The sequence below is a fragment of the Cebidichthys violaceus genome, unplaced genomic scaffold (genome assembly GCF_023349555.1).
Source record: "Cebidichthys violaceus isolate CVI_PGR_0920_01 unplaced genomic scaffold, fCebVio1.0.p SCAF_13, whole genome shotgun sequence".
Lineage (NCBI taxonomy): Eukaryota > Metazoa > Chordata > Actinopteri > Perciformes > Stichaeidae > Cebidichthys > Cebidichthys violaceus.
This window is the reverse complement of record NW_027176296.1, coordinates 3,123,387-3,139,931: the sequence shown is the minus strand read 5'-3', so window position 1 is coordinate 3,139,931 and position 16,545 is coordinate 3,123,387. Positions and strand designations below refer to the sequence as shown.

The 16,545-nt window shown below is 38.1% G+C and overlaps 3 protein-coding genes across 4 annotated transcripts in view; 2 read left to right on the top strand and 1 right to left on the bottom strand.

Moving 5' to 3' along the window:
- Positions 1-1,474, top strand: part of p3h2 (prolyl 3-hydroxylase 2) — a 59,456-nt gene extending 57,982 nt beyond the window's left edge. Inside the window, exon 15 of the mRNA XM_068707390.1 lies at positions 235-1,474. Coding sequence (XP_068563491.1) covers positions 235-327 — 93 coding nt within the window. The 3' untranslated portion in view covers positions 328-1,474. The remainder of the gene's footprint in view (positions 1-234) is intronic.
- ccdc181 (coiled-coil domain containing 181) lies at positions 1,456-6,595 on the bottom strand. Of its 2 annotated transcripts, none has more exons than XM_068707391.1 (6): positions 6,474-6,595; positions 5,476-5,585; positions 4,117-5,076; positions 3,842-3,988; positions 2,924-3,084; positions 1,456-2,499 (listed from the first exon to the last, which is right to left on the bottom strand). In XM_068707391.1, exons 2-6 carry the CDS (start codon positions 5,575-5,577, stop codon positions 2,328-2,330), a joined length of 1,542 nt encoding a protein of 513 aa, XP_068563492.1. In that variant the 5' UTR covers positions 5,578-5,585; positions 6,474-6,595; the 3' UTR covers positions 1,456-2,327. The 2 variants fall into 2 exon arrangements, with proteins under 2 accessions (XP_068563492.1, XP_068563493.1); XM_068707392.1 differs by having other exon boundaries at positions 2,924-3,081.
- A 937-nt stretch (positions 6,596-7,532) lies between these two features.
- Positions 7,533-12,244, top strand: cpox (coproporphyrinogen oxidase). The gene is made up of 7 exons (XM_068707389.1): positions 7,533-8,188; positions 8,316-8,459; positions 8,575-8,685; positions 8,866-9,007; positions 9,715-9,933; positions 11,142-11,246; positions 11,346-12,244. Exons 1-7 carry the CDS (start codon positions 7,621-7,623, stop codon positions 11,428-11,430), a joined length of 1,374 nt encoding a protein of 457 aa, XP_068563490.1. The 5' UTR covers positions 7,533-7,620; the 3' UTR covers positions 11,431-12,244.
- Positions 12,245-16,545: the final 4,301 nt, after the last annotated feature.

The window sequence follows — 16,545 nt, the reverse complement described above, 5'->3', positions numbered from 1 at the left end:
TTGCCAGAGGGATTGTGTTTTCGGGGTTGTACATGCTTCCGTCCTGTTCTCGTGAATGAGATATCTTAGGAGAGCCTGGAGAGAATTTCTTCAAATTTGGCACAAACTGGACTCAACGATGAACTGATTAGAATTAGGTGATCGACAGACGTGGATGTGAACTGCAACGTGACTGGTTGGCGGAGGTAAACAACGGTGAGGCTGTAATCCTGACTTCTTCTTCTTCTCTCCTAGGAGAGACTGCAGGCGGACGAGGTGATCCAGGCGTTGGACACACAGTCTGTGTGGGATCAAGGCCTCAACATCAACCCTAAAGATGAACTGTAGAAGCTGAAGCAAAACTGCTTCAGTCCATCCGCTTCTATCAAATCCGTCTATATATTTTAACTATTTATTGAATCGACCTTTGGATGAGAACTTTTCTATTTTTGTACTGTTTGAAGTGCAAGATTAATAATATTGTCATTTTTGTGTTCTCAGTCACGTTTTTTTGAATGTTTCTCTACACACAAGTACTTGAGTTTACCTTTTGTTCTTTGTCTTTCCCTCCAGTGACAGCTTCTAAAAATCCAATTCACTTTGTTTTGTTGTACCTGATAAGAAAGTGTTTCATGTTCGACTGATCTGTACTCTCACTGAACTGTGAAGAATCCAAAGAGAAGAACGGCAATTTACTTTTGTTTTGTTTTGCTTTGAGTTGTGCTTGTTCTTGTTCTGGACAACATATCTAATGGGTTTCATTCAGAAACACTTAGTACAAATATTAAAAATACCGTAGTTTCAATGGTCAGTAGTTCAAAATAATTCATAAATGGTACTGTTACATATGTTATTACTAATAGAGCCAGTAAAAACTATTTTCAACATAAGTGGTGTACTTTTTTTAAAATGGCACCCGATTTTCAAATACAAAGAGTTTAAGAAAGAGATATGTTCTAATATGCTGAATATTTAATGATCATGCACTCTGTCCGTCTCTGTGTGTCAAGTCTGAAACTGAAAATGTCTTCTGTCTACTACTTTGTCCACTTATCCTCTTGTTGTTGGTGCAATGAATCACTCCCCTCTTTTCTGGGCACACAGAGCAGAATATACTGGTTGCCATGTTCACTGACATGAGAACATGGTGTTTATGTTTTACTTTTATTTATGTGTTTTTAATAATGAGGAACCTTTTTTCAGAAAAGATGTCAATCATTCCTGTTTCAAGGAATACGTATTTGTATCTATCTTTTATTTCTTGATGTTTGTGTTGATGATACAGATGATAGGCCGAGTCTTGCACTGTAAATCCAATGGAAAGAAACAAACAAAGAGTAGCTTTCTTTTCCTACATTGATTCAAACTGCTAACCAGAACCTTCACCCTGTCATTTTATGAGGTTGGCCACTTTTGTTTCACTGATATTTAATTCTGAAATGCTGTAACACACCAAAATGTATGTGTACATGCCTATTAAAAATATGAAATTCCATATCTGTTTAGTATTGTATTTATATTTTATGCTTTCACGTCATGAAATTCAATTTTTTTTCTTTTGTATCAAATAAGTGCCTTTTAAAATTAAGAAATTGATAAATGACTTGTTAGGATTGGGCAATACATCCATATCTTGATATGAGACTAGATATTATCTTTGATTTGGGATATTGTAATATGGCATAAGTGTAGTCTTTTCCACTTCATATCATTATATCCTCATTACTGATGATTATTTATCAAAAATGGGTGGTAGTTAACCCCACAACATTATCGCAATATCGATGTCGAAGTATTTAGTCAAAAATATTGATATTTGATTTTCTCTATATCGCCCTTTCCTAACTTGTGTTTTGTTTGATTTATGTATCTCAGTCAGATAAAAATAAGTGCTTTACTCTTACAGATATATATTTCATTCCTTTACAGTTTCATTCGTTGAAGTAACCTGTAATATCTATGTAACCAAACAAAAACGTAACAAAAGGCATGCTGTAACAAATGGTTCAGCTTGTGTATTTAAGCTGCAAAGCCCTGTTGTTAAAGAAGAGCCCCATTTAAAGTAAAGTGCATTTGCCACTATAGACGGCGTTAAATACAGTAAAAAAAATAATTTACTCAATACATTTTTATCACACTGAGGTCCCTGTGGTAAACGTTTTCTTTTTAGAAATGTGACTTAACACAGCACAGAAATAGAAGTGATAAAACAAAACCCTAGCAACAACTGAACACAGAATAAACTACGTCTTATGTTCCACACCAAATCTCGTGTTGCCCAGTTGTTTTTTGACGACGGTCACGTGCAGTGCTGTGTGAATCCAGCAGACACGTTGTTTGTGTTTAGATCAGAAGTGGTAGGCCAGCTGTTCGGTGAATCTGAATGGCTTGGTTTCATTGATGGAACACAGCAGGTCCCTCATGCGTCGCGCGCGACGTTCCTCCAGCACCAACCTGCGGGAACGCTCTCGAGACGCCTGCTGCTCCGCTCGCTTCTCCGCCCGTTTCCGCTTCAGCCACCTGAGGACGGGGAGAGGATGATGTTGGCATTTCACACGTGAAACCAAATTAGAAATTTAGAAATGATCTTGATATTCATATTTGACGAGAGACAACAGTGAAGGCAAACCTTGATATGTGAAATGTTTCACTTCACATGTGAATTTTAAGATAAACATGTCATATAAAAATGTGTGCAAACCATTTGTGATGTGATTGCACATGTGGAAATGGTGTGTTACTAACTCACTAACAAAGGATTAACTTTGTTAACATGCTAAGTGAATGTTGAAATACGCTATATGTCTATTACCATATCACTAAAAAAAAGCATAGCGTTATTGAGGATATAACATTAAGAGAGACGTATTGATAAACTGTTGGCCAATTATTTGGCACTTATTTGTAATTAAAATGTAAAACTTTTTTTTTTAAATGAACTCACAGTTTAAAGGCACGTTCACACTCCTCGCGGCTGCGTAGGAGGTAACCACTGTCCTCCTCGAGCCTCTTGAGCTCCACCAGCTGTCTCTCTTTCTGCTGCTGCTCCTGCTTCCTCTGAAGCCACAGCCGGAAGGACTCTTCCGAGTCGTTGGACTCTTTCTGCTTTGTAAGAGCAAAACAATAGTGCTTATTTAAAAATAACAAATAATTATATTATAGATAGTAAAATTACATTAGTGTCAAGCATTGGTCGAATGTAACTAAGTACAGTTACTAAAGTATTGCACTTAATTATTATTGTCAATTGTGAGGTACTTGCAACTTACTTGAGTATTTTCATTTTACACTATTTATACTTACACTACAATTTAGAAACCAATTTTGTATTTAATTGTTTAGTCCACTATATTTTGGGGGATAACTTTAGTTACTGTGCATGTTTAGATTATTAATACAAACTTTAAAACAACAAATACATGTATGATTATGGATTAAGCTACAGGAGTATGTAAAGTGCTTGAAATTAGCCCAACATTGCTTTAATGCATCACTAATTAGACTCCAGTTATTTAATATATGTGATTCTGAAATGGGACATTCTGCATAATGAATACCTTTCTTTTGGTACTCCAAGTATATTTTGATACTTATTACTTAACTAATATTTGGAATGCATGACTTTTATTGGTAACAGAGTATTTTTTACAATGAGGTTGCTACTTTAGATCTGACTTCTTCCAGCACGGGTGTCAAGATACTGGATAGTGACTAACTAGTCACTAAAATATTATATAACTGGTCAAACCATAAATATACAATGTAGCCGACCTACAGCGGTACCCCTGGCTACTGTATAAAAGCTATATCAGTGCTTTACATCCATGCTTTGTCAGATTAGAGTGCCCCCTTTTGGTGATACCTTAGAACTCATCTTCTCCATCTCCTGGGCTCGCTGGATCCTTTTCTCCTCCTGAAACTGCTCTCTCTTCCTCAGCAGCCACGCTTTAAACGCCAGCTCATTGTCCTGCCTCTTCTGCTCCTCTTCCTCCAGTTTCCTCTGCTTCTCCTGGCATGGGAAGCAAGAGTGATGAACGCCAAGAATCAAAGTTGAAATGTTTTAATGTTAGATGTGTTACTTTGACGTTGACTTTTCAGAATTTTCAAACATATTATAAACCATCACTTCTCATTTACCTCTCTGGCCTGTTTCTCCTTCTTCTCCTGGATCCTCTGCAGCAGCTCTTTCTGCTGTGGGGAGAGGGTGTAGGTGGCCTGGCAGGGTGTCCCGGCGGCCGACTGCACCCGTCGCTTGCTGCCTCTCCTCTGGTTGCTTCTCTGACTGTGGCTGGCTGAGCTGGGCCTGTTCCTGGGCTGAGCGGGAGGTTTGGGGGCACGGAGGTGATCTATGCCTTGCTGGAAGGGGGAAGAGCCGGCACCAGGACGAGGGGAGGAGGAGGACCTGTGGGTCTTACTGGAGCTCACAATCTGCTGCTGATGACGTGGGGTTGAGAAGTCACTCGCTATAGGAGGGAGAAGTCCTTGACTTTCCACCTCTTTCAGACTGACCAGATCAAACTTACCATCCTTCTCTACAAGGACTCTCCCCTCCTTTACCCCTCCCTCACTGGTCTCCCCAGCCCTGCCAGATCCTACACTTTCCTCCCGAGGGGAAAGCTTAAGCTCGGAAAGCTTCCCTGACACTTCAGTCTCTGCCTCTGAATCCTTGCTTCCCTGTACCCCTTCCACCTCACCACAGTTTCCATTTTGCAGCGGAGGCACCACCAGGTCCACCAGCATCTCTTTAAAATGCAGCCGCCTGCGTCTTGTCATATCTGGAGCTTTTTGGTCGTGCAAGTCTCGATTAGCCTGCTGGATCTTCTCCAGAATGTACTTCTTCTCCTCATCTGTCTGGTCATCCATCCCTGGAGGTGGTGGGGCTACAGGTGATGACTTATTTGGGCTGTCTCTGTCAGAGTCATACTCTAATGGCTCCATAGGTGAGGGCCACCTCTCTTCATCTTCTTCCAGCTCCTCTGTTTTCTTGCCTCTCTTCTCCTCCTTGTGGCTTTTCGATTTTCCTTTCTTTCCTTTCTGTTTGTCATACTCCTTCAGTTCTTTGTCAATTTCTGCTTCTATGTCGTCAAAGTCAGGACCCTGTGAGGCAGACGCGATGCATTCCTTAATTAGGTTTGCAGGTAAATGAATGAGCAACATCAATACTTTGCAGGTAATAGGCGTGCTGATTGATAACAGACATGTGTGTGTGTGTTCATCAATATTGCATCTAGTGGCGCAGAGTGAAAGTATGTCACTGTATGTCAACAGAGTGGGTTTCACATGCATACAGTGATATGTGTACCAGGTCAGGTAACTCGAACCCTACTCACTGTTACACATTTACAGAGCAAGGTCAGGGATCTATGCAGCACCAAGTCTGCAGTAAGTGGGGCAGCACAAACTTAGTTTCACACGATAAAACAAAGAAGAAGAAAAAAGAAAGTAGAAAGGGCAGATGCAATCAGTCTGTCCAATGATCTTATATAAATTGTTTACCTGGTCTTCACTTCGACTTTCCTCACCGATCAGCCAGTCCAGATCCTTCTCAAAGTCGTCCTCATATTCCTCCTGAGGCTTTGTGGAAACCACCTCACTCATAATCTTCACTGGAAGAAGATCAAAGACAAATTTCAAACAATATTCGTGTTCCACTTGAAGCGGGATCTAAGGAAAATAATATCAGTCAGTCAGCCCTGAGCAAGATATCTCAACATCTACTGATCTGATTACCAAGATATATATACATGTATATACAACAACAAATTTCATGGTTTCATGGTTAGTGGTTGGATGAATGGCATAGACACCCTATGACCTACGTGACTGAGGATATTAACAAACACATAGCCTTGCCTACAGCAGCGTACAATACAGATCAGGGCATCGCATCAGGTCCCATCTATTTGGACAATCAAAACAGCATCACACAAATCAAACTGCAAGCATATTCAAAATGATATATTCAATCTAGCTTGTTTGTGTCATGGATTGAAGAGCAACTGAGTTTTTTAAATAATTGTGGCACTAATTCCCACACATCTCACATCACTTCATGTCCAGGAGATATGGATTATACAGAGCTGTGGTGTAACCCACTTGTGTAGGGGATTGGACGTCACCTACTGGACAGAACGCAGTACTACAAAGTTACCAGTAAACTGTTTTTGTTGTTTGTTTGTTTTTTTATTGGTATTATTTAGACAAATGTGCCCTCTGCTCTGCTGACATGTAAGTTATGTTTCCAGTAGCTTTGTTTCTGTTGTGAATCAGAACAAATTTCAATAGCTACAAAACGTTTAGGAGTTTAACATAGACTATAATCCTGTTTATTTTATAGCTCTCGGGTTATACAAATAAACAGGACGGACACCGAATTAGGAGCTGACTCGTCGGGGAAAATTCGCGTTTATAGGAATTATATTAACCAAGTGTTTTTAGCTACTGGTAATAAATAGCAGTAGAAATCGTGGCAATATGGTTGTAAGTAAACTCACCACCAGCAGGTAATTGCGTAGAATCCCTGTTGAATTAAAGCGGTGACAGAACTCATCCAGCCGGGTTGCTTTGTGACTATCACCCCATCTAACTGGCCCACAGTCTGGTAGTCTGCGGAGCAACACCTGTGCACATAACCTAATCTGCTTCTAGTCCCTCTACAGCCCTAAAAGGTTTAATATACCCGTCGTCATAGAGACCTACAACACGCTTTACTACCTGCGCATGCGCACACAAATTAAAATCTCAATGTACACACTATAAACAAGAGGAAACAGACAAATTGTTCCCCGAACCATTCAGAAAAAATATTTTAAATATATGTCTAGGAAATATTTAAAGGTTACTATAGTATATGAATACAATGATATCTGTGTATTTTAACAAAGGCATAACGAGTTAAAGTATCTTAGAAAATTAAGACTTAATACAATTAGAATCAAAGTGTATTTTAGCTCGCTCACATTTTTTTTAAAACATTTTTTTATTTTTATAAATGCATTCTCAATTTCAGTTCAACTTTCGGACACATGGGTCCATATAAAAACATTTAAAATAAATAAATAAATACAAACAAATATAAAATAGCCTCGATATAAAGGGCTTTGAAGATGATTACTTCATTTTTGGACCTACTGTCAATAGAACAAAAAGATAAAGATATGATAAAGTTTTCAAATAAAATATCTAAAAAACTATCTATACCAAGTTGGTAATGCCGGGAATCTCTAAGTTTATTTTATGAACAAAAGATAAGTCTAAACAATACATGTATGAGATTCTGGTTGGAGAATAATTCAAGTGTTATCTTTGTATTGTAACTACACTCGTTTGAAGATTGGGAAAGTCAAAGATGTAACAAACAAACAGAGGAACTTGAATTCGTCTTAAATTCAAAACACGGAGCATATGAGAAGTCCATGAACGCAACATTTGTATTTATGCGCACTGCATTTGGGGTTTTGTTGTTTTTTGTAGCATTCCACTGTTCGGAGAGCTCGTCAAAGAACGACATTTCCCGTGGTGCCTCTGTTACTACATGCCCCTTGACTTGACGCACGACTAATAACACGCAGACACAACTTCTGATATTTTGGTTTGAGTAAGTACACAACTATCAACGGACAGCAGTAGTTTCTACTACAAATGGCCACCATTGTCTTCTGCTCAGTAAACAAAACGGCTCAGACCACCGCGAGACGATGTTCGATTTCACATGTAAAGCGGCTCGCTAATTCAGGAGAGTCACATTTGCCGTTATCCTGCATTCACAGCAAGCCAGTGACTTTCCTTCCGGGTACAAGATGGTTTTCCAGGGGCTACAGCGTACGGTTCATGTCCCAAGGGACTGCAGGCAGATCTGCAACCTGGCGAACCAGAAAGGGAGCCCTGGCGCTCAGTGGAGCCGCAGCAGTGACAGCGGCAGCGGCAGTAGCAGGGTTTTTAGCCAACGCTAACCACTTCCAGCGGGCTGAAATGGCAACAAAAGTATCCCGAGCCGCAGAGGAGACCGAGAAAGAGGCGGGCATCTTGGAGAGATGCCGGGGGTTCATGTCTCCTCCGGTGACCGACATCGGTGTGCTGCAGGAGAGGAAAGGGGAGATGCGGACGAGGATGGAGATGCTGATCATGGAGACGCAGGCCGACTTCTGCAAAGCCCTGCAGGAGGTGGACGGCGGGACGTTCAAGGTGGACCGGTGGCAGAGAAATGAAGGTGAGGGTAAACTCAGCCTTTAACTTGCAAAAAAGGCCTAATCAGTCAGAAAATGGCACAACCAATCTCATGTCTGTCTCCCTTCAATGTCTTCAAATTTTGATCACTGTGTGTGTGTGTGTACCAGGTGGAGGAGGAATCAGCTGTGTGATGCAAGATGGAAAGGTGTTTGAGAAAGCAGGAGTCAACGTGTCAGTGGTGTTTGGAAACCTGACTGAGGAGGCTGCCAGGCAGATGAGGAGCAGAGGGAAAGTCCTCAAAGGGAAAGATGGTGCGTGTTGTAAACCTGATATCTGTGTATAGCTCTCGATAAGTAGGTGTGGTAACCTACATTCAGAGTAAAATGTAATGGATACGGTTTCACGTCATGCTCCGTTTTCTCTCAGGTAAACTGCCATTTTGTGCCATGGGTGTGAGCTCCGTTATCCACCCCAAGAATCCCCACATCCCCACAGTGCACTTCAACTACAGATACTTTGAGATCGAAGAGGAAGACGGTGAGTGTCGGTCCTTGACGTCAGCAGTTGTGTCTTGGTGTCAGTGACACTATTGAGTGCATGAATGAATGATAACCCTTGTTTCTTTCTTCCTTGTCTCTGTGTGTGTGTGTGTGTGTGTGTGTGTGTGTGTGTGTGTGTGTGTGTGTGTGTGTGTATATATGTATATTCATATTCCAGGCACTAAGCAGTGGTGGTTTGGTGGAGGCACAGACCTGACTCCAGTTTATGTTAATAAAGAAGATGCCTTCCACTTCCACAACACCCTGAAGGAGGCCTGTGACAAGCACCACCTGCAGTACTACCCCGACTTTAAGAAATGGTACAGTTAGACTGAACATTAGTCCTGCTTTCATGAAGCGTGTGTACCTCAGCACGTACGCATGTGTAGCTCTGACTTGTGCATGAGGATTAAAGTGGGCGTATTGTCACTGTAAGACGCTGATAAGAGGAAGTCTCTGCATAAGAGCTGCAGTTGCAGAAAAACCGTTTAGCCCTGACGTTTGCCAGTAAATGACCATTTGGGATAAGAAAGGGACGGGTGTGGTTTATCTGCTTTGTCCTGTGATAAGTACATTTTGTCAACTTAATTTGTGGTTAAATTTAAAAGGAATAGTGAGGCATTCTGGGAAATATGCTTATTTGATTTCTTGCTGAGTGTTAGATGAGATGACTGATACCACTCACATATCTGTATGTTAATAAAGATAAAGCTACAGACAACCAGGCTAGCTTTTTCCCCTTGTTTTCAGTCTTTACGCTAATCTTAGCTATTTACTAGCTTTAGCATCATACTTAATGGGCAAACATGAGGGTACATTTTTACTATCATTTAATTTCCCTTATAAACTGTCACTATAGATGTGCTTTCAGCTGACTTATTTAAAATTTCTCTCATCCTCTTGCCTTTAGAATCATTTACTTGCATAGTCCAGATCTACTGAATATTTAAAAAAAATCCAGCCCTGGTTAAAAATAAACAAAACATCAGCTATTTAATATTTAATATATTTTGGTGTATATATTTAGGTGTGACCGATACTTCTACATCCGGCACAGAGGAGAGACTCGGGGTATAGGAGGGATCTTCTTCGATGACCTGGACTCCCCGAGTCAGGAGGAAGCGTTTAACTTTGTCAAGAGCTGTGCCGGCACTGTGGTGCCCTGTTACCTTCCCATTGTACACAAACACCTCAACGAGTCCTTTACTGACGAGGAGAAGCACTGGCAGCAGGTACGACGAGGGAGGTGAGTAAAAGACGCACATGAAAAAAATGGTGGCTCTTAATGAGTAATGTATCCATTTTGTATGGGAGATGGTTAAAAGATTTTATATTTTACAGTCCATTTTAGTTCAGTGACTCAAGGCTATTTAAACTAGCTCTACTGAATAAACCTAACGTGGATCCATCATAAGTAAAGGACAAATTTGACTTCTCCATACATGCTTAAAAAGTCAGCCAAATCAACTGTGAATTAACTCACTCAAACATTAAACATGCATATGATAGCTGTTCCATCACATTTAATATTTTGTTTCCTTTATTTTGGAAAAGATAAAATTAATAAATAACTTGGAATTCCATTAATGGGGTGCAAAATTATTTGTTGAAAAGTTTTAATGTGGTCTCAGACTCGATGCACGAACTGTGTGTACCAATGCTTTAACATACATGTAACATGTAAACTTAACTGCATCAACATGGAAGACTTCAGTTATCGTATAACAATTACTTTTACCAAAAATAAAGATAACTAAATGTTAAGTGTGCTGGATTACCTACATATCTCAAGCAAGTTTTTAATACATTTAATATTGGTTTAAATCCTCATTCAATTTGTTTGCTTATTGAATTAGATTGGATTACAGCACAACAGATCTTAACAGTGTCCACAGTCTGTGTGTGTGTGTGTTGTTACCCGAGCTTCTCCCGGTTTAGTTTACATATCCGAGCTGGCTGCGTGTGCTTCAATGCATGATCGTTCATGTCATCTGATAGACCGCCGAATTCAGAGCCTTAATATAGCAGCAAACAGATATTTGCTATGTAAAGATATGGAGTTCTATCTTCCTGAGCAGAGAATGAAGTCGCTCTCCCCTCAGTGTTTGTTGTAATACGAGCTCCTCCGTTCTTTGTTGACATAGGTGGGCCTGCGTGCTTTTAGTGCATGTTCATGCTTCTGAGCATGTGCCCCACTAGTTAGCTCACGGCTTCATCTGCACTGCTCTCACAGTGGTTACAGCTAATAACGTTGGCAGCTAAAATGTAGCACCCACCCTCTGGTCCCCCCTCAGGTAAACACTGATAGCGCTGTCAGCACTGATAGCGGTGAGCCGTCGCCGTTGTTTAGCGGTATGAGAAATGCTCCCAATCTTGTGTTATCCACCTTTTAATGTCTCTAAAACCACACAGATCTAGCTGTCTACCATAGGTTGTTGTGTGTTTATGTTGCAGATATGTGGAGTTCAACCTGGTGTATGACAGGGGAGTGAAGTTCGGCTTGGCCACGCCTGGCTCCAGAATTGAAAGCATTCTCATGTCCCTCCCGCTCACTGCCAGGTAAGATCACTCTGGTTTGAAGCACTGCTAGCTCTGCTCTTGTATGACAACAATTACTTATCTGTGTTGCTTGGTGACGAACTCATCCTTCATCCTCAGGTGGGAGTACATGCATGAGCCTGCCAAAGGTACCCTTGAGGCTGAGATGCTGGAGGTTTTACGAAATCCCAAGGAGTGGGTGTGACCACAGTTTTCACAGGTTGGACAAAACCTCCAGGAAACCGTCTTTGTCCAAAATGATATTACATCGCACTTGCGTGATACATTTTTTTTTAATCTGCTATTGTACTTTTCTCTCTTTGCTGTCAGCCTTGATAACACTTAATCACATTGGGATTGAATTACTACTGGTGGCCACAGGTGGTAACAGGTTGTACCTGCTTTAAGGTCATCTCATGATGATGTGCTTCTTTTAATTAAGAAGTGTTTGTGTCAAACACTAGCTGTATTTTTTTGTTTTGTTCTATGCCTGTGCTAAATGTGTCTTGCTCTACTTGAAGTCCTGGAGCTCCACTCCCCTTTTACAAAGCACTTAAAGGGAAAGTAGGTGGAAACTAAGCTACTGAGCATATGTGTGTGTGTGTGTGTGTGTGTGTGTGTGTGTGTGTGTGTGTGTGGGTGGGTGTGCCACCACTGGTATCAAATGTTAATAAATATTATTTTTATGTTTCAGTGCATCTGCTCCCAACAATGGGTTATTTTTGACAATCAAAGCTACATGATAACAGACTAGTAATGAACTGATCCCTCTTGAGCCCCATTTATATTGTGGTTTGTTGTTCACTTATGGTTGATGAGTCACCTCCTGGTTTGTTTGAGCAGAAGTAAAACAATAGCTGGATGATGGAGCATGTTCCACAGAGAGGTTAGAAGTGAGTCACAGCTAGTGTGGCTCATTGAAGACAGAAGAATGTTTGTGAAAATAAAATTACTTTTGAAATGTAAAAATAATGAATAGCTTGCAATTATAATAAAGTGTTTGTTCTATTACCTTTTGATTATTGTACTGAGTTCATTCTTTATTTCTTGTGCATCATCTTACACATTTACCTGTAATTCAACCTTTAGTGTACCTTTTGAATCTTCACGATTTACTAGCGAGAAACTGACCAAAGCTCAGCAGTGTATCATGTTTTTATATATGATGAATGTCATGAAAATGTCATAAAAGTTAAAAGGAATCAGAATAGTATTCCATTAAAAAAAAGTCATTAAAAACTCGTAGTATGGTATGCCATAAAAATATCTAAATATTCTCGTGTTTGGTGTTATGGGTATGTATTTAATATGATCAGTTAGCATGCCAACCTTTGTGAATTACAGCTGCCTATTTAAATTCTGGTCTGACATGTTGGCTGGAAATTTATTAACTCCATTGTTGTCCTGGCTAAGATGAGTGACTCCATATACCACATATAGGAGGTAGTGAGTAATCACAACATTAAATCGTATTATTTTGCAGCATGGTGTTAATCCCTGTTTTTCATTTGTAGGTTCACCTGCTGCTGTTTTGCCTTTGTTTTGTTATTTTTTTTGTTGCTCAATTTACATTGTTAAACCAACTGGGGGAGAAGTAGAGTGCCATTGTTGGGAGGCTAGGCACCCATGGTGAGGCCCCTACACCTTACGTATGCATGTACTGTACAAGCATTGGGATACGAGAGTAGACTGCACCAGTTCTGTTGTGAAGATTGCTGTGTTGCTTCTGAGGTGAGTTACCTGTCGCACCCCTTGGCTGTCCTCAGTGTAGTCTACTTCCCCACCAGTGGCCTCAACTTAAATCCCACAGTTTAGCTTAGTTATGTTGAGCAGGACATTGTAGAATATTCAGGATTGTGATATAGTTTTAGAGTTTTTAATAAGGCCTTTTTAGCTGAGCTTGTAATAAATACATTTTTAATCTCTTATTGGTTTAAGTACACAGAGAAAGACAAAGGTGCCATCTGGAACCGAAAATGGTTCTTTAGAGTGATTCCATAGAAGAACCATTTCTGCTTCCACAAAGAACCTTTCAGACCAAGGTTCTTTAAAGAACCATTTTCTTAAACGCTTCTTTATCTAAAAACTTCAAAGAACCCAACAATGTGCTTCAAAGAGCCATCAAAAATGGTTCTTTGGGGCACCATTTCTGGTTCTTTGAAGAACTTAAAGAAAAAAAGTTCTCCAATGAACTTATTGCAATTTATTTTTGCAAATGTATACCATCCCCCACCATATAATAACTCAAAAACATGAATTAAGAACCCTTTAATATCCCAAAGAACCATATGACAAACATGTAGAACCATCCAATAGATAAAATGGTTATTTAGTGGGTGATGGTTCTTTGTGGAACCACACAGCCTTTTAAAGAACTAGTTAAGAACCATTATTTTTCTGTGTGTAATTCATATTCTTTACAACAACAGTGTTGTTGGTTCCCTCATTTTCCCCCTAAGGCTCCCGCCACAATTTACTAAAAGAATTATAGTATCAGATGCCATAAATATTCTATAGTGTAGTATTAGTATGGTATGTCAAAAAAATACCATTTAAAAAAGTCGGAGTATAGCATGTCAAAAAAAATCATAGTATGTTGTGTCAAAATAATGGAATGAAATAATTCTAGGATATTTTTTTTAAAACGACATAAAATAGTCATAGTATAGTATGTTGCAAAAAAGCCATATACTACGTCGAAAAAAATACCATAAAAAAAATCATAATATAATATGACAAATTAAAAGTCAAAGTAAAGAATGTCGAGTCATGGTTTGTCAAAATACATGCATGTTGAAAAAAAGAGTCATAAAAATGTCTTAATAATCAACATTGAAAAGAAATCATAGCATGGTATTTCAGAAAAAAATGACATAAAATAGTCATAGTTTAGTATGTCAAAAATGTCAGTTTCTTGTCGTCAAAATAGAAGTCATAGTATAGTATGCCACAAAAAAAGTCATAGGAAAGTATGAAGAAAAATTTGTTTCTCGAAAAACACTGTGTCAAATATATGCCATGAATACCGTAAAAAAGTTGGGTTTGTTTATGCCAAAAAAAGTCATAGCATGTCAAAATAAATGCCATAAATGCCATACAAGAGGCATAGTATAGTATGCAAAAAAAGTCATAGTATAGAATGTAAAAAAAAAAAGTCACAGTATAGTATGTCAAAAAAAAGTCACAGTATAGTATATAAAAAAAAGTCATAGTATAGTATGTTGAAAAAAGAGTCATAAAAATGTTTTAGTACCAAAAGTATACTATGTTGTAAAAAAGTCATAGTATGGTATCTTGAAAAAATACCATAAAAAAGTAATTGTAGAGTATGACGAAAAAAACATCATAGCATGGTTTGTCCAAAAAATGACATGAAATGGTCAAATGTCTCAAAATATGTCAAAAACAAAAAAATGTGTCGAAAAAAATTATCTATCTTTTTGCCAAAAAATATATGTATAGTAAGTCGAAAAAAATATCATTAAAAAAAGTCAGATTACAATATCTTGGAAAAGAAAGTCAAAGTAAAGTATGTCGAAAAAAAAGTAATAATATGGTATGTCGAAAAAATATGAAGTCATAGTATAACATGTTGAAAATGTATGTCAAAATAAATGCCATAATTGCCATAAAAAGATCATATGTATCATGTCATGTATGTCGAAAAGAAGTCTATAATATGTTGTAAGAAAAATCATAGTAAAGTATGTAATGAAAAAGTCATAGTATATTATGTTAAAGAAAGTCATAGTATATTATGTTAAAGAAAAATAATCTTATAGTATTTTGTTAAAAAGGCCATAACACACAGTATGTCATACAATAAAAAGTATGTATACAATAAAAAGTTCAAGTATAGTATATCATGAAAAAGTCTTAGTATACTCTGCGGAAAAACTTTCATAATATTTAATATGTCATGAAAAAGTAATTAAAAGTCATTGTGTAAAAAAGTATAGAGAATCTGAATCTGAAACGGTTTATTGCCAAGTATGTTAGCACATACAAAGAATTTCACTTGGTGATTGGTGCATAACAATAAACACAGTACAATAGTAGCAATACATAATCAAAAATAAAAATTCAAAGTTTACTATAAAATAGCATAAACAAACAAACAATATAAGAGTCTGTTAAAATAATGCATGTAGTTGTCCTGAGGATGTCAGCGTCCCTTGATGATGAGCCCCACTGTAGTTGGGAAGAAACTGTTTTTGTGTCGTGAGGTTTTGATCCTAAAGGACTGCAGCCTCCTGCCGGAGGGAAAAGACTGAAGCTGATTTGGTCGAGTGTGAGCGGGGTCAGCCACACCTTTCTTGCCCCTGTCAGGATTCTGGAGGCATTCAAGTAGTGCAGATTGCAGCCAAACACGTTCTCAGCAGAGCGAAAGATACTCTACGGTCTACCATGGTCCTTGGCAGTGGCTTCAGCGGTGATGGAGAAGATGAGGTGAGACTCAGAGATGGCGGCGTAGAAGTGCACTATCACTGTCTTTGGCAGGTTGGACTTCTTTAGATGTCAAATGAAGTACATCCTAGAAAATTATAGCATAGCATGTCATGAACCATGTCGCTGTATAAAAGTCATAGTAAATTATGTCATAATATATTACAGTATAAAATAAAAGTACAGAATATCATGAAAAAATCACAGAATAGTATGTCGAAAAATATGCCATGAAATAATATAGTATGTTTGGTAATTGCTTGGTTCATCAATAAAGGTTTATGCTATTGTGTGTCAAAAAAGCAATACTATATTATGTCAACAAAAGAGTTGTAAAAAAAAAAAAAGTCACAGTAAAGTATGTAAAAAAAAAGTCATTGAAATTTTTTTTTAGTATGTCTAACAAAAGTCATAGTATAGTATGTCGAAAGAAGAGTCATACAAATGTCTAATTAACAAGATTTCATAGTATAGAATGTCGAAAAAAATGCCATGAAATAGTCATTTAAAAACAATATCAAAAAAGTATTTTTTTTAATGCCAAGAAAAAGGTAATGCTATAGTATATCGAAAAATAGTCATAGTATAGTATGTCGGAAAAGATTCATCGTTTTTTTAAGCCAAAAAAAGTATGTAAAAAAATGTCATAGTAGTGTGTTGAAACAAAGTCATAATATAGTATGTTGAAAAGATTCATGGTGTAATATATCATGAAAAAACAAATAAGTCATAGAATAGTATTTTGCAATATGTTATACTATATCAGGCAATGAAAAAATAAAGTATAGTATGTCAAAAAAAAGCCATAATATGGTATTTCGAATAAAATGCTGAAAAATAGTCATAGTATAGTATTTTGAAAAATAACCCTTGT

Coding starts and splice junctions, on each gene's coding strand:
- ccdc181 (XM_068707391.1), bottom strand. CDS start 5,577: ATGAGTGAGGTGGTTTCCACAAAGCCTCAGGAGGAATATGAGGACGAC. Junction 5,077..5,475: donor AAAGTCGAAGTGAAGACCAG/GTAAACAATTTA, acceptor TCTGCCTCACAG/GGTCCTGACTTTGACGACAT. Junction 2,500..2,923: donor TGTGAACGTGCCTTTAAACT/GTGAGTTCATTT, acceptor CCCCGTCCTCAG/GTGGCTGAAGCGGAAACGGG.
- cpox (XM_068707389.1), top strand. CDS start 7,621: ATGGCCACCATTGTCTTCTGCTCAGTAAACAAAACGGCTCAGACCACC. Junction 9,934..11,141: donor CAGCAGGTACGACGAGGGAG/GTGAGTAAAAGA, acceptor TTTATGTTGCAG/ATATGTGGAGTTCAACCTGG. Junction 11,247..11,345: donor TCCCTCCCGCTCACTGCCAG/GTAAGATCACTC, acceptor CTTCATCCTCAG/GTGGGAGTACATGCATGAGC.